This window comes from Ranitomeya variabilis, chromosome 5, assembly GCF_051348905.1.
Source record: "Ranitomeya variabilis isolate aRanVar5 chromosome 5, aRanVar5.hap1, whole genome shotgun sequence".
In the NCBI taxonomy this organism is placed as follows: Eukaryota; Metazoa; Chordata; class Amphibia; order Anura; family Dendrobatidae; genus Ranitomeya; species Ranitomeya variabilis.
Window position 1 is genome coordinate 547,619,947 of NC_135236.1, and position 22,593 is coordinate 547,642,539.

At 46.5% G+C, this 22,593-nt stretch overlaps 1 protein-coding gene across 1 annotated transcript in view; it reads right to left on the minus strand.

The window, feature by feature from the left end:
• Positions 1 to 12,857: 12,857 nt before the first annotated feature.
• Positions 12,858 to 22,593, minus strand: part of LOC143773828 (uncharacterized) — a 39,007-nt gene continuing 29,271 nt past the window's right edge. The window contains exons 8-9 of the mRNA XM_077261166.1: positions 16,114 to 16,179; positions 12,858 to 13,152 (exon numbers count right to left, since the gene is read on the minus strand). Coding sequence (XP_077117281.1) covers positions 12,985 to 13,152; positions 16,114 to 16,179 — 234 coding nt within the window. The 3' untranslated portion in view covers positions 12,858 to 12,984. The remainder of the gene's footprint in view (positions 13,153 to 16,113; positions 16,180 to 22,593) is intronic.

The following is a 22,593-nucleotide window of genomic DNA, read 5'->3' on the forward strand; positions in this document are numbered from 1 at the left end:
GCAGAAAAATCCAGCTCAGAGATGAAGTCTAAAAAAGTGCTTTTTATTTTCCAAGGAAAAAGAAGCAAAGATTAAAATTGTGTGTTCTCAAAAGAGAGAGTGCAGGCATCATTTGACGCATTTCAAAAGACATGCTCTCTTTTTCAATCTTGACAAAGAGCACATGTCGCTCAAAACACATCAAAAGGATGCCTGTACTCTTTTCTGTGAACACACAATTTTAATCTTTGCTTCATGTACATTGAAAAATAAAATGCACTTTTTTGGATTTTATTTGTGAGTTGGATGTTTTTGCTTTCTTCCTTTTCCATTATAGAGTAGACCGCTTCCCTCGGCAATAACTTCCTGCTCATGTACAAGATGGGATGCTCCTGGACAGTCGAGTTAACCTGACTGACCAAGGCACCAAGGTCAAAGTCAATGGCGTTGGTCTGTACTACAAACAATCATTCAAAGTCAGCAGCTTGTAGTGCTGGGAAGCTAGAGAGAGTGGTCTTGAGCACTTGGAAAGCTGTCTTGCAGGGGAATGTCCAGTCAACTGCGACGGACAGCTTCTTCTTCGTGAGTTCCGTCAGGGGCTTTACCAGGGTACTATATTGTGGGACGAGCCTCCTATAGTACCCTTCAGTCCCCAAGAAGGACATCACCTGCTTCTTGGTCCTGTGGGTGGGCCAGGATACAATGGCAACCACTTTCCCCAGCTCTAGCTTCAGACCTTCCCATCCCCCCCCACCTAGCCTGTGAGCCAGGTAGAAGACCTCGCTCATGCCCAGCTAGCATTTTTCTGGCTTGATTGTCAAGCCTGTCTGGTGGATCCGCCCGCGCACCTACGCCAAATGCTCTGGATGATCATCCCAGATGGGACTGAAAATGGCAATATCATCCAGACATGCAGCCACATACCCTTCAAGTCCCTTGAGCAGTGTGTTTACCATCCGCTGTAAAGTGGCAGGGGCATTCTTCATGCCGAACGACCTCACGATGTACTCGCACTGTCCAAAAGGGTAATAAAGGCAGAGGGTTTCTGTGCCTCATGGGTCAGGAGAATCTGCCAATATCCTTGGCTCATATCCTCGATGGTCAGGTACTTAGTAGTGATGAGCGATCGTGCTCGCCACTACTCGTTACTCGCCCAAGTATCGCTATGCTTGGCATACTAGGCAAGCAGCGAGTATTTCCGGGATTATTCGGCGATAACTGGTGTATCCACCCAGCATTTTTGGCGAGCTTTAGAGACCCAATCAGGGTGCAGGGATTGTCTGCCAGGCCATGAAACACTGCAGCCATCTTTGTGGTTGTGCAGTGATTGGCTTGGCTGTACAGCATTTTTCCGAGTATAAGAGACCTGGCACCGCCCTGCTCGTCGCATTCTGTTCCTGTTTCAGGGAGAGCTGGTGCCGAAATAGGGTCAGAATCATGGTTTTAAGAGGTAGTGTAGGTCTGCAACTCTTACATCCACAACTCCTGGGAAACCAACAGTCCTTTTTAGGGCTAATTTGTGGGTCCCGATATTGCAGCCCTAGGTAGGCAGGGCACAGCATATTCACATCAGTGCAAGGCCTGCAGGCATTGTATGTGCGTACATAGCTCCCACTGCATCCTTCCCAAAGCTCCATAACTGTCTGCTGCTGCTGCAGGTTATTTACTATATACCTATACTATATATATTTAAGCTCTGCGGAATATGTGGCGCTATATAAATAAAAATTATTATTATATTATTATTATATACCATTTTTTTTCCCAAAAAATTCACCCTCCCCCCAAAAAAAATATACTGTCTGTTCTGTCAGACTGAGGCCTGTTTAAAAATCATAGTTTGTCAGGCATACATGGCATAGTTTTGTGTGCTAGCCTTGTGCCACTGTTTTTTTTTTTGTTTTAAATTAACCCAAAAAGGCCTCATACAGTATATCGGTGTTCTCCAAGTTTGTGCATTTTAGGCCAGTGGAATACTTTTTTTGCTGCCTGTTACCCAAATTATATACAGCACTATTTGGCATTTAAAAAAAAGGCACAGATTTGGCAGTGTGTTATTTTAGTGACAGGCCTCATATTTTTGCGTGCTCCAAGTTAGCGCATTTCAGGCCGGAGGAATACGTTTTTGCTGTCTGTTACGCCTCTTTCACACTTGCGTCGGTACGGGTCCGTTGCTAAGGGTCGGCACGCCGTTCCGACGCACGTTGTGAAATTTCTGCACAACGTGGGCAGCAAATGCAGTTTTTCAACGCATCCGCTGCCCATTCTAAAGTCTGGGGAGGAGGGGAGGAAGGGGCGGAGTTCTGGCCGAGCATGCGCAGTCGTAAATGGCGGATCCGACGTACAAAAAAACGTTCCCTTGAATGTTTTTTCGTGCCGACGGTCCACCAAAACACGGCGGATCCAGTGCACGACGGACGCAACGTATGTCCATACGTCGCGATCCGTCGGCAACACAAGTCTATCGGAACAAAAACGCATCCTGAGGGCACATTTGCAGGATGTATTTTTTTCCCAAAAAGACGGATTGCGACGGAGCAGCCACGATGCAAGTGTGAAAGAGGCCTTACCCAAATTATATACAGCACTATTTGGCATTCAAAAAAGCCACATATTTGGCAGTGTGTTATTTCAGTGACAGGCCTCATATTTTCGCGTGCTCCAAGTTAGCGCATTTTAGGCCTGTGGAATACTTTTTTACTGTCTGTTACACAAATTATATACAGCACTATTTTGCATAAATTCACTTCACAAAAAAGCCCCCAAACATTGAATACAGTCTGTTAGGTCAGGCTGAGGCCTGCCTGTTTGGGTTTTAAAAATCGTAGATTTGCAGGCATACTGATCAGATATTATTTCGCTACTAATAAAGAAATTTGTGTTGGGCATTTGAAATAGTGCAGTAGTCCATTTAAAATGGTTAAGGCAAGTGGCAAGGGATGGAGAAGTGGACGTGATGCTGATGGTGCATCCAGAGGATGAGGCCGTGGCCAAGGTGAAATTGGGCAACAACAGACCCACATCATCTCTCTCGACCTTCCTGTCAAAAGTTTCTAGGGGACCACAGCACACCACTATTGAAGCCATAGCAGTGTGAAATGGTTGTCGGTTGGATAGCGGATAATGCTTCCAGTCACTTAGCCACCACCACCATGTCTTTCACACGGTCAAGTCTGAGTAGCCATAAGTGTGGCCAGGATATTTCTCACCCTGATCCTCCTTCCTCCCACCATGCCGAGTGCCCTGAGACGACTGATCCCACACTTGGACACTCTGGCAGAGAGTCTGGAATCTTGAAATGGAAAACTGAACAATTCTTCAGTCAACCTCAAGTGGGGACAGATGATATCGCATGTAGAGCTGCCAGAAGCTTTGACTAGCTCCGGTTAGGGTTGAGCGAAACGGATCAGACAAATTCAAAAATCGCCGACTTTCGGCAAAGTCGGGTTTCATGAAACCCGACCTGATCCTAGTGTGGGATCGGCCATGCGGTCAGCGATCAGCGCGCCAAAGTCGCATTTCATATGACGCTTTCAGCACATTTTTCAGCCAATGAAGGAGGACACAGAGTGTGGGCAGATTGATGACATAGGTCTCGGTCCCCACCATCCTAGAGAAGGGCAGCAAGTGGCTGGCTGATATACGATGAACTAACAGGACTGAAATATATCCACTTTGTGAGAATTTGAATCTCCCTTTTTTTGGGGAGACTGAACGAAAACTCAGCCCAGTGTATAAAACAACGCAATGTAAGTGGCAGCAAGTGGCTGGCTGATATACGACAAACTAACAGGACTGACAGTCCGCTTTCTGCGGTGTCACAGGGGCTATAAAGGGGCACGCTAGCTGACCGCCATCTTACTTCTGCCGATCGTAGCATAGGGAGAGATTGCTGCAGCTTCATCAGAAGAAGGGATATAGTTAGGGAGGGAAGATTAACCCCCAAACTGCTTGTGCTGTAGCGATTTCCACTGTCTAACACCACATTTTTTTTGCAGTGACAGTGGAGGCTATATTTTTGTGCATCAGCTCTGTAGCTTATTAGGCTGCCTTATAAGGCTCCCTGATAGCTGCATTGCTGTTTGCACGCTGCTGTGCAAACCAACTGCTTTTTTAAAAACAAAAATCCTGTTGCTCCTTTCTGCACAGTTATCTTATTTATTTGTCCACACTTTTGTGTGCAGCAGTCCTTTTAATTGCTGCCATACTGGTCCTGAGATCATTATAGGGAGATTGAAATTGTACTACAGTCCTTGTATTTTTTCATATATCTTCCAGGCACTTTCTGCCACTTACATTGTGTTGTTTTATACACTGGGCCTGAGTTTTGGTTCAGTCTCCACAAAGTAAAGGGAGATTCAAATTCTCACAAAGTGGATATATTTCAGTCCTGTTAGTTTGTCGTATATCATCCAGCCACTTTCTTCCACTTACATTGCATTGTTTTACACACTGGGCCTGAGTTTTGGTTCAGTCTCAAAAAAAAAGGGAGATTTAAATTCTCAACAAGTTTATATACACCTTCTACCTTGTTTTAGAGTACCATATAACGGTTGTTATTTTGGTTAGATTTTCCAAAGAATGAGGAAGTCTGGTGGAAGAGCCCGTGGGCATAGGTTGCCAGCTGGTATTGATGGTGGTGGTGGTGCATCTGGTGGTAGTGGCAAAAGCACAATAGCACCTAAGGCTGGAGGTGTTGAGCCAGCGTCATCGTCTGGCTACACAAGGCCTTGAAGGCTCCCTTATCTAGGAGTAGGAAAACAGCTTTTAAAGCTCGAGCAGCAGGAACAAGTTTTGTCTTTCTTTGCTGACTCAGCCTCTAGCTCTTTCGCCTCCTCTTCAGAAAGTTCAAAATATAAAAGCAGCGAGTCATCAATGGATGCTCCCTGTCAGGAACAAGACGTTTCCTTGTGTTCTTCACAGTGAAGGATGCGTCAGGCAACACTACAGGTTACTCTGTGGAGCTCTTTACACATACCGTGCCTGGGTTAGAAAGGAAAATTGTTAACTGCCCATTACAAGATGAATTGGACATGGAGTGCACTGATGCACAGCCACAGCTGGATTATTATGCTGTTCCATTGACTCAGATCACTACATTGAGCTCGCAGTGTACTGAGCCAGAATCTGACCCTGAAGAGAATATAGTGCCCCGTCCCTAACGCTATAGCACCTTACATGGTGACACAGAGGATGGTGCACATGACATTGAAGAGGAGGTGATAGAAGACCCGGTTGTTGACCCAGATTGGCAGCCATTTGGGGAAGAGGGTGCCGCTGCCAGTAGCTCAGAAGTGGAGGGGGATGATCCGCAGCAGCCATCTACATTGCAAAAGCTGTCATCTGGCAGATCCGTATCAGGCCAAAAACGTTTGTCAAAAACATTTGTAGGACAGCGTGGCCATCCGCTGAAAGTAGCACAGCGTGAAATGCCTGAAAAGGTATTTCATAGTAGGAAGAGTGTAGTGTGGCATTTTTTTTAACCAAGATCTGAATGATCAGTGCAAAGTTATCTTTAAGAAATGCTCAAAGACCTTTAGCAGAGGGAAGAATCTTCAAAATTTAAATACAACGTGCATGCTTAGACATTTAACCAGTATGCACTTGCAAGCCTGGACTAACTACCAAATGTCCCGTAACGTTGGTGCACCTGCTCAGAATGAAGGTAGTCAGCAACACTACATTGCTTCCCTCACTGTAAGCCCACCGGTTAGGACACCACCAGCAGCAAATGTGGAGGTATCGTCGCAAGGCCAAAGCAGTCAGTGAATCACAAGGTTCTTGGTAGGAAACACTGTATGTAGGCCAACATCAAGAATACCATCACCAACCCTCTCTCAATCCGCCATGTTCACCACCACCACCACCGCTAGTACCACCATATGCAGCTCTCCAGTCCAGCTCACCCTACAAGAGACTCTCGTTAGGACAAGAAAGTACTCATCCTCTCATCCGCGTACACAGGGTTTGAATGCCCACATTGCTATACTAATCTCGTTAGAGATGATGCCCTACCGGTTGGTTGAAAGCGAAGCTTTCAAAGACCTGATGGCCTATGCAGTACCATGCTATTACCTACCCAGTCGGCACTTCTTTGCAAGGAAAGCCATCCTAGCCCTCCACCAGCATGTCAAAGACCGCATTGTCCATGCACTGAGGCAATCAGTCAGTGGAAAGGTGCACCTCACAACAGATGTATGTACCAGTAGGCATGGCCAGGGACGTTATGTGTCCATCACCGCGCACGGGGTTAATGTGGTGGATGCAGGGTCCACAGGGGACAGCCATAGTGGGACAGTTCTGCCTAGCCCACGGTCTAGGAAACAGTTGGCTATAGGCGTTTGCCACCCCTCCTCCTCCTCCTACTCCTCCAGAAGCGAAAGCTCATCCACAGAGCGCAGTCGCACAATCACTCCATCCACAGCTGCAAGAATTGCACACGAGGTGTCCCATTATCGAACAGCTAGTGGTAAGCGTCAGCAGGCTGTGTTATAAATGAAGTGTTTGGGCGACAACAGACACCGCGGAAGTACTGGCCGAGTACTTGCAGTAACAAATGCAGTCATGGCTGGGCAGTGTACATCTTGAGGCAGGCAAGGTAGTCAGTGATAACGGAAGGAATTTTATGGCTGCCATAGCCCTTCCAGAACTGAAACACATACCTTGCCTGGCTCACATCTTGAACCTGGTGGTGCAGTGCTTCCTCAAGGTGTGAAGACTTTGCTCGCACATCCGCCGGTCGCCCGTACACTCCAGCCGTATGCAGAAAAATCAGCGATCGCTGAATCTTCCCCAGCACCGCCTAATAATCGACGTTGCAGCAAGGTGGAACTCCACACTGCTCATGGTTCAGAGGCTGTGCGAACAGAGGCATGCTGTAATTAATTTGTGGGAGGATACACATACACGGGCAGGCACTTAGATGGCAGACAAGGAGTTGTCTGGTGTGCAGTGGTCGAAGCTACAAGACCTCTGTCAATTCCTTCAGTGTTTTGAGGAATGCACATGGCTGGTAAATTCAGATGACGCCATCATAAGCATGAGCATCCCACTAATGCATCTGCTGATGCAAAGTTTGACGCACATGAAGGAGCAGGCGTCTGCAGCTGAGGAGGAGGGAAGCCTTGATGACAGTCAGCCATTGTCTGCTCAGGGAACTCTCCTGGACGAGGTGGCGGACTAAGGGGAGGAGGATGATGGGGATGAATATTTATGGGAGGAGGATGCTTCTCATGGGGCAATAGAAACTGGTGGCGTTGCAAGGTCTGGTAGAGGGTTTTTGCGGGACACAAGTGATGTTGATTTGAAAGAAAGTGCTCCTCAACCCAGCACAAGCAGTGAATTGACACCTGATACATTGGCCCACATGGCTGAGTATGCCTTGCGTATCCTAAAAAGGGACCCCCGCATTATCAAAATGATGAGCGATGACGATTACTGGTTGGTCTGCCTCCTGGATCCACGATATAAAGGAAAATTACAAAATATCATGCCACATGCGAACCTTGAGCAAATATTGGCTACCAAACAAGCAACTCTTGTAGACCGTTTGGTTCAGGCATTCCCAGCACACAGCGGCGGTGATGGTTCTCACACGAGCCGTAGGGGGCAACATGGCAGAGGTGTTAGAGGTGCACAAATCCAAAGTGGCATTGGACAGAGGAGTTTTATGACCAGGTTGTGGAGTGATTTCACAATGACCGCAGACCCGACAGGTACTACTGCATCAATTCAAAGCAACAGGAGACTGCATTTGTCCAGTATGGTTACGAACTATTTTTCCTCCCTTATCGATGTTCTCCCTCACAGGTAGTGTTGAGCGATACCGTCCGATACTTGAAAGTATCGGTATCGGAAAGTATCGGCCGATACCGTCAAAGTATCGGATCTGATCCGATACCCGATACCAATACAAGTCAATGGGACTCAAGTATTGGAAGGTATCCCTGATGGTTCCCAGGGTCTGAAGGAAACTCTCCTTCAGGCCCTGGAATCCATATTAATGTGTAAAATAAAGAATTAAAATAAAAAATATTGATATACTCACCTCTCCGACGCAGCCTGGACCTTACCGCTGGTAACCGGCAGCCTTCTTTGCTTAAAATGAGCGCGTTTATGGCCTTCCATGACATCACGGCTTCTGATTGGTTACATGCCGCTCATGTGACCGCCACGCGACCAATCACAAGCCGTGACGTAATTCTCAGGTCCTAAATTCCTAGAATTGTGATTGGTCGCGTGGCGGTCACATGAGCGGCACGCGACCAATCAGAAGCCGTGATGTCATGGAAGGCCATAAACGCACTCATTTTAAGCAAAGAAGGCTGCCGGTTACTAGCGGTGATGTCCATGGGCCTCCGGACAGGTGAGTATATCAATATTTTTTATTTTAATTCTTTATTTTACACATTAATGTTGTTTCGATACTGATTCCCGATACCACAAAAGTATCGGATCTCGGTATTGGAATTCCGATACCGCAAGTATCGGCCGATACCCGATACCTGCGGTATCGGAATGCTCAACACTACTCACAGGTCATTCCCCTTTGATTACTGGGCATCTAAAATAGACACCTGGCCTGAATTGGCTGAATATGCATTACAGGAGCTCGCTTGCCTTGCTGCTATTGTGCTATCAGAAAGTCTTCAGTGCTACTGGTTCATTTCTGACCGAAAAAAGGACTCGTCTGGCTACCCAAAATGTTGATGATCTAACCTTCATTAAAATGAACCACTCATGGATTTCAAATTATTTTGCCCCACCTTCCCCTGCTGACACGTAGCTTGCCTGAAAAATGTCTTGCTTTTGGCCTCCTCTTACTGACTGCACCAATTCCTCCATTTGCAGCTGATGAATGTCCACCATAGGCCACTTTTATACCTCCATAAACGGGCTGACTCCCCCCACAGGGCCATGGTCACCACTTGGCGCAAGCACCCGTGCGAGTGCCGTTTGCCTGGACAGGTGGGTGTGCCCACTCTTGGGCGATGGCACTGGCACAGGGTCCCTCATAGTACAATGAAGTGTCTCTGATGGTGGTGGTGCACAAACAACGTCAGACACACCGTCGTAATATGAGGGGCCCTATGCCAGTACCGCTGCCCACGAGAGAGTGTTCCCCCTGTGCTTTATTTTAGGCCTACTACCTGTGTCTGTCTGCACCACTCAATACAGCTGTCCTCCACTGAACAAAGCTATGCCACCTTTGTACTCCAGTTACCAATTTTGAACTGCATTTAGCCTAGTTTTTTATTTTAGGCCTACTACATGTGTGTCTGCGCCACTCAATACAGATGTCCTCCACTGAACAAAGCTATGCCACCTGTGGACTCCAGTTACCAATTTTGAACTGCATTTACCCTACTTTTTTATTTTAGGCCTACTAAGTCTGTCTGCGCCACTCCTTACAATTGTCCTCCGCTGAACAAAGCTGAGCCGCAATGTTCATCCTGTTTTGAATATTAAACTGCATTTGGCCTACTTGTTTGGTTGGGCCTACTAACGGTGTCTGCCACTCCTTGCTTTTCTCCTCCACTGAACAAAGCTGAGCCGCAATTTTCATCCTGTTTCGAATATTAAACTGCATTTGGCCTACTTGTTTGGTTGGGCCTACTAACAGTGTCTGCCGCTCCTTGCTTTTCTCCACCACTGAACAAAGCTGAGCTGCAATTTTCATCCTGTTTCGAATATTAAACTGCATTTGGCCTACTTGTTTGGTTGGGCCTACTAACAGTGTCTGCCGCTCCTTGCTTTTCTCCACCACTGAACAAAGCTGAGCTGCAATTTTCATCCTGTTTCGAATATTAAACTGCATTTGGCCTACTTGTTTGGTTGGGTCTACTAACGGTGTCTGCCGCTCCTTGCTTTTCTCCTCCACTGAACAAAGCAGTGCCGCCTGTTTACTCCTCTTACCAATTTTGAACTGCATTTGGCCCACTTTATTACTTGGCCTACTAACTGTGTCTGCCTCTCATTACAGTTTTCCTCTACTGAACAAAGCAATGCCACCTGGTTAGTCTTGTTACCAATTTTAAACTGCATTTAGCCCACTTTATTATTTGGGCCTACTCACTGTGTTAACCACTCCTTACAGTTGTCCTCCGCTGAATAAAGCAATGCCGCCTGGTTAGTCCTGTTACCAATTTTGAACTGCATTTAGCCCACTTTATTATTTGGGCCTATATCTGTGTTTCCTCCTCATCCTGTCCATTGCCCAGCCACTGCTAGATGAGTCTGCTGGTACATTGACGCAGACCACTACATTCCCGTTGCACTCTACACAGCCAGAATCTGACCCTGCTGAAAGTCAGGTTCCCCTTCCCGCATACTATACCACCTTACACGGGGACAAAGAGGAAGGTGCAGATGAAAGTGAAGGTTCCTTCATCAGGTGGGGGCATACTCGTTGGCGACGTCACTGGCACAGGCCCCCTCATAGTATGCAAAAGTGTCTCTGCCGGTGGGAGGCGCCCCCCGCACACCACCGTACTTTGAGGGGCCCTGTGCCAGTGCCAATGCAAATGAGTGGGCCCCCCTGCTTGCTCAGGATCACAGCACTAGCAAAATTTAAATGCTTACCTGTTATGCCCTGGTGGTTAAGAAGCAACATGGGACAAGCTCTGAGGAGGTGGTATCTGAACTGACCGCAGTTCCTAATCCTAACACCAACACTAGAAGTAGCCGTGGGATGTTCCTGTCACTCCCTAGACACCTCGTCACAGCCTGAGAACTAACTACCCCTAAAGATGGAAACAGAAAGCTATCTTGCCTCAGAGAAAACCCCCAAAGGAAAGATAGCCCCCCACAAATATTGACTGTGAGTGGAGAGGGAAATGACATACACAGAATGAAAACAGGATTTAGCAAAGGAGGCCAAAACTACCTAGATAGACAGAACAGGAAAGGATACTGTGCGGTCAGTGTTAAAAGCTAAAAAATCCACGCAGAGTTTACAAAAATAATCTCCACACCGACTCACAGTGTGGAGGGCAAATCTGCTTCCTCAGAGCTTCCAGCTAAGTTGAATATATCATACTGAAAAGCAGGACAAGAAAAAACATAACATGAGCTGAGCGATTAAGCCCACAGCAAGAGGACAACAAAAGAACAAGCAAGGACTTGTCTTTGCTGAAATGGACAGGCAATCAGAGAAATCCAAGGAAAGATCTGAATCCAACCAAGAAACATTGACAGCTGGCACTGGCTGAAGACTAGAGCCAGGTTAAATAGCAGAGCCAGGAGAGACGATCAGTGGAAGCAGCTGCTAATGCTAAACCCAAGGAGCAGCAGTTCCACTCAAAACCACCAGAGGGAGCCCAAGGGCAGAATTCACAAAAGTGCCATTTACAACCACCGGAGGGAGCCCAAGAATGGAATTCACAACACTTACCTCTCCCTGCTCCACCTTCGTGAAGTATTCCGCGTTTCCTGGGCCAACGAAAAACTTGAGCCAGCCATACCCCCCTACAACTTTAGCCAAATGACCCCCAGTTTTCAATGCCTAACTATTATTATAAAGTAAATTAAGACTGACAAGCTTCAGTAATAAGAATTGATTTTTTGGGCATTAAAATGGGCACTGTAGGTGTTTTCCTGTCCTCCACTCTCTTCCGACTTTGATTCTCCATTGACTTGCATTGGGTTTTGTGTTTCAGTCGGCCACAGATGTTTCGCAATAATCGGCCGATTTCACCCTACCCGACTTTTGGGAAAGTCGGGTTTCGCGAAACCCGACTCGATCCTAAAAAAGTAAAAGTTACTCAACTCTAATTGGAACTGTTGCATGAGGTATCAGGGCTCCCAGCAAAGAAAGCTTACAACAATCCCTTAACCATTAGGTCTTCATTGAAACTTCAACTCAAAGCTGTAAATGCTGGCTCCGACCATGATACCTCATGCAAGGTCCATGGCTGACTGCTTCTGTGCCATTATAAAATGTTCCACTGTAGGTCAATTGACCAGTCAATTACCTGTGTTACTTTCCTTACATTTTTATACCAATAGTACTCTATGAAACTTCATGGCCCATAGCTGACTGCTTCAGTGCCATTATAAAATGTTCTACTGTGGGTCAATTGATCAGTCAACTACCTGGTGTTACTTTCCTTACATTTTTCTGCTAATAATACTCTATGAAACTGATGTTTGTGTCATCTGAGTCTAGCTAGAAAAAAAATTAAAAAATAGGAGTTGTTGCATGAGGTATCAGGACGCCCAGCAATGAAGGCTTACACCGCTACCTTAACCACCAGGTCTGTAAATGCTGAGCCAGGCCCTGATACCTCATGCATGTTCCATGGTTGAGTGGTGCTGTGCCATTTGCAAATTTCTACTCTGAGTCAATTGATAATGGTTTTCAGGGTGTCTGCCTCTAATTTTAACTGCTTGGAACTCTTTTTGTCACCACTTAAGCTGTTGTGTAAACATTTAGCCAGGTCTTCCATTGAATTTAATGGGGTTCGAGTACGTTCGTTGAATTGTTCGGCATATGTCGAAATGTTCGGCAAATCAAACCGAATGGAACCTTAAAAGGCTCGCTCTTCTCTAATCTTAACAGCTAATTTACTTAATAAAAAATGTGGATTTCTCTGGAATAAGATATTAGATCTCAGATATTAAGGTATAATTTTATTCAACTTCATATGACATGTCCATATAGAGGAGGTTTGATCCTCCTGTAAGGTGCCCTTTAATATTTATGACTGTCATGCGCACAGAAGAGTTTAACAGATTTGGCCTGATCTTACTGTGAGGTCTTATCCAAGATCTTCTGCAATGTCTGTTTCTCTTTTTTGTAAAATATTAGCTAGGCTTTCTTTAACATCTAAAATTAAGTTTTCAATTAAATTTCAATAAAACTCCAAACCGTGTGCAGTTCAACTTGTCCATTTTATTCTTTTAAAGATTTAAATATTTATTAATTTAAAGATTAAAGCAAATCATTGCCAGACTTATGGAGTCATGATTTTAATTAATTATTAGTGGTACTGAAGAATCAACTAATTATATAATAATATCAAGAACACTACCAAGATTACCACCATCTGTATCTAGAAGGCCAGTAACCTGAATCGCTAATCCATTGCCTGAATCAACAAGGTTACAGGATACATGAAGTAATGAGCTAACAAGTCCCGCAACCGAATTTACAAGTGATCCGACATAGCCATTCTGTAATATAAGGAAAAGGTGAAAATGATTAATTATGTCTGTTAAAACATGAATTGTTTGTTTAGCAAAAAGATATCTTGACATCAGGTCTGCCATTCCACAGTTGAAGTAGTAGAAAATAAATAAGCAGTAGTGTTACTACAAAGACAATCTTTTATTATTAATATCATCTAACAATAGTTATTTTAGTATATTTTTGGCTGTGTTTCCACTGTGCACCAAGGATGATGCTGTAAGTCCTCATGAAAATTAATGTTTAAAGGGAAGCCATCAGCATGATGTTGTAATGTACACACATGGCTGTATTGGTGATATAATACAGATTACTATGATACATTTCGCAAATAAATCTACTTTATTGTTCTTATTTAATCACCATTTGAAATTTTCTACTAATGTGCACAGGGGTCAGACTGCACTTTGGGTCTATTTGTGTGGCAATAATTGATCTATTGATGATTTTAAGTGGAATCTGTCAGTAGGATGTACCCTTCTAAGCCTTTTATATGGGCATGTGCGTTATAGGATGCTGAATAACATGATGACTTGATATTTTTTTTAAATAAGTAAATGAGCTGTTAAGCTCTATGGGCACACAATCTGCCTCCAAAACCTATTTTAAACTAAAGGGGATATTACTAGTATTATCAGTAGAGTAGCAACCAGGGATAGGGGCAGAGGGTGCAGTCCCCATGGGCTCCCCACTGTTAAGTTAAGCTCTGTTGTACTGCACGGAGATGCGGTCCCTCTGCATTATCGCTCTCTTTTCTATAGACTGCAGGTAGCTTTAAGACTGCAATTTACAGAACAGCAGTTGATGCATCTGTGTAAGCACAGAACTTCAGAGTTCGGGCACGGTGACTTCATTGCACTGTGTGGGGACGCCAATTTCCTGTGCCTGCAATGACAGCGTGGTGATCTGCCCATGCGTTAAAGGAGTACTTGTCAGGATCCTGAGTTAGGTGAGTTTATGATGCTTTTTATTTAAATCGTGTGGTGGGACTGTGAGGGCATCATAAAGTTTGGATGATGCCCTCATACAGTGTGGGAGCTAATGTGAGCTCTTCATCCCCAGCACTTTTGTGCATGAACCTCAGAGCCTAATTTCATTATTCAAAGACTCCACTGCACGGATACACCTGACCTGTGTCATCTCCAAGATCTGAAGATTATTTCTGATGGAGGCCTAGAGCTGGCCCAAATGTCAACATTTCTACACAGTAGTTTTACCTAATGTTAATATATCACTATCTAAGTTTTTTGCATTTAACTCTGGAGTGCCAAATTAAATTTTTGGCCTACATGCAATGTTGTGGCCTTTACACAGTGTGGAAGCCACTGTGAGGGCCATAATATATTCTTAGCGCCTTTATACAGTGTTGCAGCTACTGTGGGGGGCTGTCTTAAACTGTGTGCCACTATACAATGTGATAACAACTGTGGGGGCTATCATAAACCATGGGGACTACTTTGTGGGCCTTTATATAGCATGACAGCTAATGTGAGGGTCATTTTACAGCTTAGGGGCTACTGTAGGGGCTTTCATAAAGTGTGGGGGCTATTATAAAGTGTGAGGGCTAATGTGGAGACCATTAAAAAGAGTGGAGGCTACTGTGAGGGCACAAAGGAGACATTTTACTCTGTAAGGAGCACAGTGGTGGCATTACTATGTGGAGCAATAAGATGAGTCAGTATTGTCCTACACAGCAGGTGCAGAAATAGCGACACATACTGCTGCAGCAGCGGCTCAGTATTGGAGTATTAGTAGGATGAGGCATTTGTACAGAGTGGGAATAGATGGGGACGGTGCAAGAAATGTGAGAAGTTAAATATGTCTTTGTTGTATTCTCTGCAGACGAGTTGTGGCTGGAGAAGTTATCTTGTCTGTCTGGGCCAGATGGAAAACATGGAAAAGTGAACGACTCCATCAGAAAGAACGTCAGTGGTAAGTCATTATCTATAACTGTGCTGTAATCTCTTACATGTTCTGCAGGACTGTTATCTCCAACTATATGGTTACCATTTGGCGCTAATATCATTGTCGGTCTTTGTGTGGAGATTTTTTGTCAGTTGCAGCAGGGTCATCTGCTGAGGTTCCCCTATACCAATGTTTACCAAACTCTAGTTCTCACGGCACCCAACAAATCATGTTTTCACACAGGTGATGGAATTTTTATCACAGGATCAAAAATTGCCATAGGCCTATGCAATACTAAGAAGGACCTGAAAACAAGATCTGTTGGGGGCTCTGAGGCCTGAAGTTTGGGAAACACTGACGTAGACTCACGAATAATATGCGCCACCGTAGTTGTAATCAGGTTTACCTGGTTAGAGATCCAGTTGGAGGTTTGCCCCCCACTCCCCTCTGAGCTGAACCCCACGCCCCAGAGTGTGCGACAAGTAGATCAGCAGTGGTAACAGCCCCTTTTGTTTAAAATAAGCTCGGAAGGGAGATTCTCATGCAGATCTATTTCCGGCCCATAGATAAGAAAAATGTGGATTTCTCTGGGATAAGACACTGGATTGCAGATATCAAGAAATAATTTTGACTCACATGCCCATTTAGACGGCTTAGGAAGGCTGATCTTATTGATGGATTCCTTTTAAAGCTAATAACTGGAATACAAACCCAGTTCCTTTTGGAAATGTTTCATTTGCCATCATCCTTGCTGCCCCCCGCTAGACTTTGTTGACAAGGCTGCAATAGTGATACCCTGTGTACAGCACTAGTGACCGTTCTCAGCAGGCACACTCAGGTAGACGGTACGAGTCCGCTAAGCCCAGGCCATCACTGTTTCAACTCTGTTAACCAAGACTGGCGGCTAGTGGCAGAAAGTGCTGCAGCAGCAAATAAGTATTGTATGTTTTGTTAGTAGAAATCAGATCCAGCCTGCGGACTATTTTTCTATAAAACCAGTTAACTCCTTTAAGCATAAATATGTAATATAAAAGTGTAATTACCAAGCCAAAAAGTACGACGTTCAATAATGAAACAAAATCCAAACCTTCCGCATTAATAAATTTAGCCTGAAAATGAAACATAAGACAGCATAATATTATTATTTTAGCTTACATATTCACGTTTCCCTTACTGGACATTTGCTCGTCCCTCTTTTTACCATGGAAGTAACATGAATGTTGGGGGAAATGTTAGCATAAGGGCCGATTGTTGTGGACTGACAGTTGACATGTATATGACATGTGGATGGTTGTTTTTAGGTCTCTTGTTCTTAGGTGTGATCCTGCAATTTTATCATATATAAGTCTAAATGCATTCCTATTATTAACTATTTACTAAACAAGGGTAATTGACATTTCTTCATCTTGGGTTTACATCATTTCGTAATGAAAAAAGTATAGAAATGATGATAAACTAGAACAAAATGATTTCATCAATAAACTAAAGCCATTCAATTTTATCTAATACTAGATGGCAGCCCGATTCTAAAGAATCGGGAGTCTAGAATCCATATATACTTTATTTATTCAAATGTAAGAATAATTTGGTGGGCGGGGCCCCTCGGCCTCCGATTTGGTGGGCGGGGCCCCTCGGCCTCCGATTTGGTGGGCGGGGCCCCTCGGCCTCCGATTTGGTGGGCGGGGCCCCTCGGCCTCCGATTTGGTGGGCGGGGCCCCTCGGCCTTCGATTTGGTGGGCGGGGCTCCTCGGCCTCTGATTTGGTTGGCGGGGCCCCTCGGCCTCCGATTTGGTGTGTGCTCTGCCTGGGGCCACTGTGCTCTGCCTGGGGCCCCATATGCTGCCTGGGGCCCCTGTGCTCTGCCTGGGGCCCCATATGCTGCCTGGGGCCCCTGTGCTCTGCCTGGGGCCCCATATGCTGCCTGGGGCCCCTGTGCTCTGCCTGGGGCCCCTGTGCTCTGCCTGGGGCCCCATGTTCTGCCTGGGGCCCCTGTGCTCTGCCTGGGGCCACTGTGCTCTGCCTGGGGCCCCATGTTCTGCCTGGGGCCACTGTGCTCTGCCTGGGGCCCCATAAGCTGCCTGGGGCCCCTGTGCTCTGCCTGGGACCACTGTGCTCTGCCTGGGGCCCCATATGCTGCCTGGGGCCCCTGTGCTCTGCCTGGGGCCACTGTGCTCTGCCTGGGGCCCCATATGCTGCCTGGGGCCACTGTGCTCTGCCTGGGGCCCCATATGCTGCCTGGGGCCCCTGTGCTCTGCCTGGGGCTCCATATGCTGCCTGAGGCCCCTGTGCTCTGCCTGGGGCCCCATGTTCTGCCTGGGGCCCCTGTGCTCTGCCTGGGGCCACTGTGCTCTGCCTGGGGCCACTGTGCTCTGCCTGGGGCCCCATATGCTGCCTGGGGCCCCTGTGCTCTGCCTGGGGCCCCTGTGCTCTGCCTGGGGCCCCATATGCTGCCTGGGGCCCCTGTGCTCTGCCTGGGGCCCCTGTGCTCTGCCTGGGGCCCCTGTGCTCTGCCTGGGGCCCCATATGCTGCCTGGGGCCCCTGTGCTCTGCCTGGGGCCCCATACGCTGCCTGGGGCCCCTGTGCTCTGCCTGGGGCCCCTGTGCTCTGCCTGGGGCCCCTGTGCTCTGCCTGGGGCCCCATGTTCTGCCTGGGGCCACTGTGCTCTGCCTGGGGCCACTGTGCTCTGCCTGGGGCCACTGTGCTCTGCCTGGGGCCCCATGTTCTGCCTGGGGACACTGTGCTCTGCCTGGGGCCCCATAAGCTGCCTGGGGCCCCTGTGCTCTGCCTGGGACCACTGTGCTCTGCCTGGGGCCCCATATGCTGCCTGGGGCCCCTGTGCTCTGCCTGGGGCCACTGTGCTCTGCCTGGGGCCCCATATGCTGCCTGGGGCCACTGTGCTCTGCCTGGGGCCCCATATGCTGCCTGGGGCCCCTGTGCTCTGCCTGGGGCCCCATATGCTGCCTGGGGCCCCTGTGCTCTGCCTGGGGCCCCTGTGCTCTTCCTGGGGCCCCTGTGCTCTGCCTGGGGCCACTGTGCTCTGCCTGGGGCCCCATATGCTGCCTGGGGCCCCTGTGCTCTGCCTGGGGCCCCTGTGCTCTGCCTGGGGCCCCATATGCTGCCTGGGGCCCCTGTGCTCTGCCTGGGGCCCCTGTGCTCTGCCTGGGGCCACTGTGCTCTGCCTGGGGCCCCATACGCTGCCTGGGGCCACTGTGCTCTGCCTGGGGCCACTGTGCTCTGCCTGGGGCCCCATATGCTGCCTGGGGCCCCTGTGCTCTGCCTGGGTGTAGGACACTGGTGACGTCACTTATCTCCGGACATTAGCTCCGGACATTAGCTCCGGACATTAGCTCCGGACAAAGCCACGGAAGTTGGCACAAATTGCAGGAAGTAGTATTCTAGGCAATTATATATTAGATATACACTATATGTATGCAACGCACAATACGCTAATACTTGTATGTATGCAATCTTTTCAGGAAAAGCTCATTATGGTCATGAGCCTGGTAGCTTAACCATGTAGTAAATTATTGGTGATGTCAGGGGCATAGCTAGAAAAGCTATGACCCCATAGCAAACTTTTGATTCCCCCATGTTCTGTTGCTGATTAGTGAAGAGCAGAATGGTGGGACATATATTGCAATTTTCTGACTATAGAAAACACATTTCTATGCTATGCCTTCCAGGATCCAATGTTATACAATTAGATATTTTCTACTAACTGAAACTAATTGGTGATTTAAATAAGCACTCTAAGCTAGAATACAGAGGTTAAAGAAAATCTGTCAGCAGGTTTTTGCTACCTCATCCGAGAGCAGCATAATGTAGGAAAAGAGATGCTTATTCCAACCATGTATCACTTAGTTTACTGGGTGCAGCAGTTGTGACACAGTTCTTAGATGTAGCATGAAGCAGATCTGAGAAAGCTAACCCCGCCATCACTAGGCTCTGTGTGTACATAGTCTATTGACAGTGAGCTGCTTATCAGAGTAGGGGGTGTATCAGACCAGGGCTCATGTATAGTATGGTCAGGGCAGTGATAATCTCCTACTGATAAAGCATTCATTGTAAGTAAACAACAGCACACAGACTAATAAGTGACACATCCCTGAATTCAGTGTCTCAGCTGCTTCCTCCTGCTGTCCTCAGATTACATAGGAAAACCTGCTGAAATATTCATTTTAACATCAAGCTCCTGTGGCTGTTAGTGTTTCTATGCAGCATTATACAGACAGATCTACCTCATTCACATTATGCATGCAAAACTCTGCAACACCCAGCGCACTTCACTCCTGTCGATGCACACTAATAGCTCTATTGCCCATTGGAAATACAAACTCACATAGCTCTGCTATATGCAACAAAGCACACACAGCAATGCTGCACACTTACCACATCTACAGAGATACGAACTTACAGCTTTGCTTTATACAGTGGGGCAAAAAAGTATTTAGTCAGTCAGCAATAGTGCAAGTTCCACCACTTAAAAAGATGAGAGGCGTCTGTAATTTACATCATAGGTAGACCTCAACTATGGGAGACAAACTGAGAAACAAAAATCCAGAAAATCACATTGTCTGTTTTTTTAACATTTTATTTGCATATTATGGTGGAAAATAAGTATTTGGTCAGAAACAAACAATCAAGATTTCTGGCTCTCACAGACCTGTAACTTCTTCTTTAAGAGTCTCCTCTTTCCTCCCCTCATTACCTGTAGTAATGGCACCTGTTTAAACTTGTTATCAGTATAAAAAGACACCTGTGCACACCCTCAAACAGTCTGACTCCAAACTCCACTATGGTGAAGACCAAAGAGCTGTCAAAGGACACCAGAAACAAAATTGTAGCCCTGCACCAGGCTGGGAAGACTGAATCTGCAATAGCCAACCAGCTTGGAGTGAAGAAATCAACAGTGGGAGCAATAATTAGAAAATGGAAGACATACAAGACCACTGATAATCTCCCTCGATCTGGGGCTTCACGCAAAATCCCACCCCGTCAGAATGATCACAAGAACGGTGAGCAAAAATCCCAGAACTACGCGGGGGGACCTAGTGAATGAACTGCAGAGAGCTGGGACCAATGTAACAAGGCCTACCATAAGTAACACACTACGCCACCATGGACTCAGATCCTGCAGTGCCAGACGTGTCCCACTGCTTAAGCCAGTACATGTCCGGGCCCGTCTGAAGTTTGCTAGAGAGCATTTGGATGATCCTGAGGAGTTTTGGGAGAATGTCCTATGGTCTGATGAAACCAAACTGGAACTGTTTGGTAGAAACACAACTTGTCGTGTTTGGAGGAAAAAGAATACTGAGTTGCATCCATCAAACACCATACCTACTGTAAAGCATGGTGGTGGAAACATCATGCTTTGGGGCTGTTTCTCTGCAAAGGGGCCAGGACGACTGATCCGGGTACATGAAAGAATGAATGGGGCCATGTATCGTGAGATTTTGAGTGCAAACCTCCTTCCATCAGCAAGGGCATTGAAGATGAAACGTGGCTGGGTCTTTCAACATGACAATGATCCAAAGCACACCGCCAGCGCAACGAAGGAGTGGCTTCGTAAGAAGCATTTCAAGGTCCTGGAGTGGCCTAGCCAGTCTCCAGATCTCAACCCTATAGAAAACCTTTGGAGGGAATTGAAGTTCATGTTGCCAAGTGAAAAGCCAAAAACATCACTGCTCTAGAGGAGATCTGCATGGAGGAATGGGCCAACATACCAACAACAGTGTGTGGCAACCTTGTGAAGACTTACAGGAAACGTTTGACCTCTGTCATTGCCAACAAAGGATATATTACAAAGTATTGAGATGAAATTTTGTTTCTGACCAAATACTTATTTTCCACCATAATATGCAAATAAAATGATAAAAAAACAGACAATGTGATTTTCTGGATTTTTTTTTCTCAGTTTGTTTCCCATATTTGAGGTCTACCTATGATGTAAATTACAGACGCCTCTCATCTTTTTAAGTGGTGGAACTTGCACTATTGCTGAGTGACTAAATACTTTTTTGCCCCACTGTATATACACACATAGCACTGCTTCACATATACAGCACTGCTGCACACATATACATACTCAGACAGCAATGCTGCATGCACACACAAACATATCTCTGAAGGCATCCTATATCAGTGTTATTTCTGAGTAGCTCAATACCTAATGTAATATTCTCCAAAAGTATCCTCTCTCTTTCAACTTCCTTGCACCCACCTAACTCTGCTGACTATACAAAGATAAAATCACACATAACTGTGCTGCCTTTATATACTCACACATGTAGGTTACATATTTACCACTGCTGCACATACACACACATCTGCTGCACATACTGTATACAGACTTCTGCTGCACATACACACACTTCTGCTGCACATACACACACTTCTGCTGCACATACACACACTTCTGCTGCACATACACACATCTGTTGCACATATGCACAAATCTGCTGCACATACACACACTTCTGCTGCACATACACACACATCTGCTGCATATACTGAGATGCAGTGACCTCTGTTACAGCTAGGGGCAATGCATGTTCTCCTCAGAATGTGCACGGAGGTATGTTGAGGCCATGGGAATGCATGGCAGTCGCAGGCATAAATGTGATGAGACAACATCTGGAATTATTGTAAATGGCCAAAATGTGTTGCACAGGAGATACTCTGCGCTGTAAGCCTGAAATAATGTTGTTCTGGGACCTGTAGTCCCACAAGTATTGGTGTAGCTTTAAAGGGAGGCTTACAGGGTTAGTCAGAGAGCTGGGCAGGTCTGACTAACCACACGCACCTCCCATTTATGGTGTGGTCACATGAGGGAGAATGTGTGGACCTGATTGGTCCGTGTGTAATGTCTTGGAAGGTCTATGTGTTGGATAGTCCCAGGTGGGGCCGGACGTCCTGACAAGCACATGAAAAGGTCTTGGACCTGGAGGCCTGTGTGTTGGACGGTCCCAGGTGGGGATGGACGCCCTGAACAGCACACACAGAGGCAATGTTTGCAGAGTCAGCGATGGCACTGAGTTTGGGGGAACTATCATCCGTCTGAGGATCTGGACTGTCAGGAGTGCACTGGTCACAGGGACGGTGAGCCCAATTCAGCAGCTTCCCCAGGAGAGAGCACTGACAGGAGGTTAGCGTGTGGAGCAGGAGCTCCAGGAAGGTAACCCAGAGTTGGGGGATTGTATGCACTGACGAGGGTCAGTTAATGAACTGTGCAGGTCACCCATGGTAACTGGAGGTTGTAAGGTCCAGCATGTTTAGAGACTGCAACCTAATGTCGTGTGTTGCTGCCTGTTGTGTTCCATGGACATTAATGAATAAACCAAAATAGTCTGTTTATGTGAAAAACCGGCCTGTCTACGTTTATCCTGTTGTCAAGCGAGTATTCCCCAACCCGCTAGTGATCGCGGCATCACAATAAACACACATTTGCTGCACATACACACATCTGCTGCACATACACACAATCTGCTGCAATATGCACATTTCTGCTGCTACTGTATACACA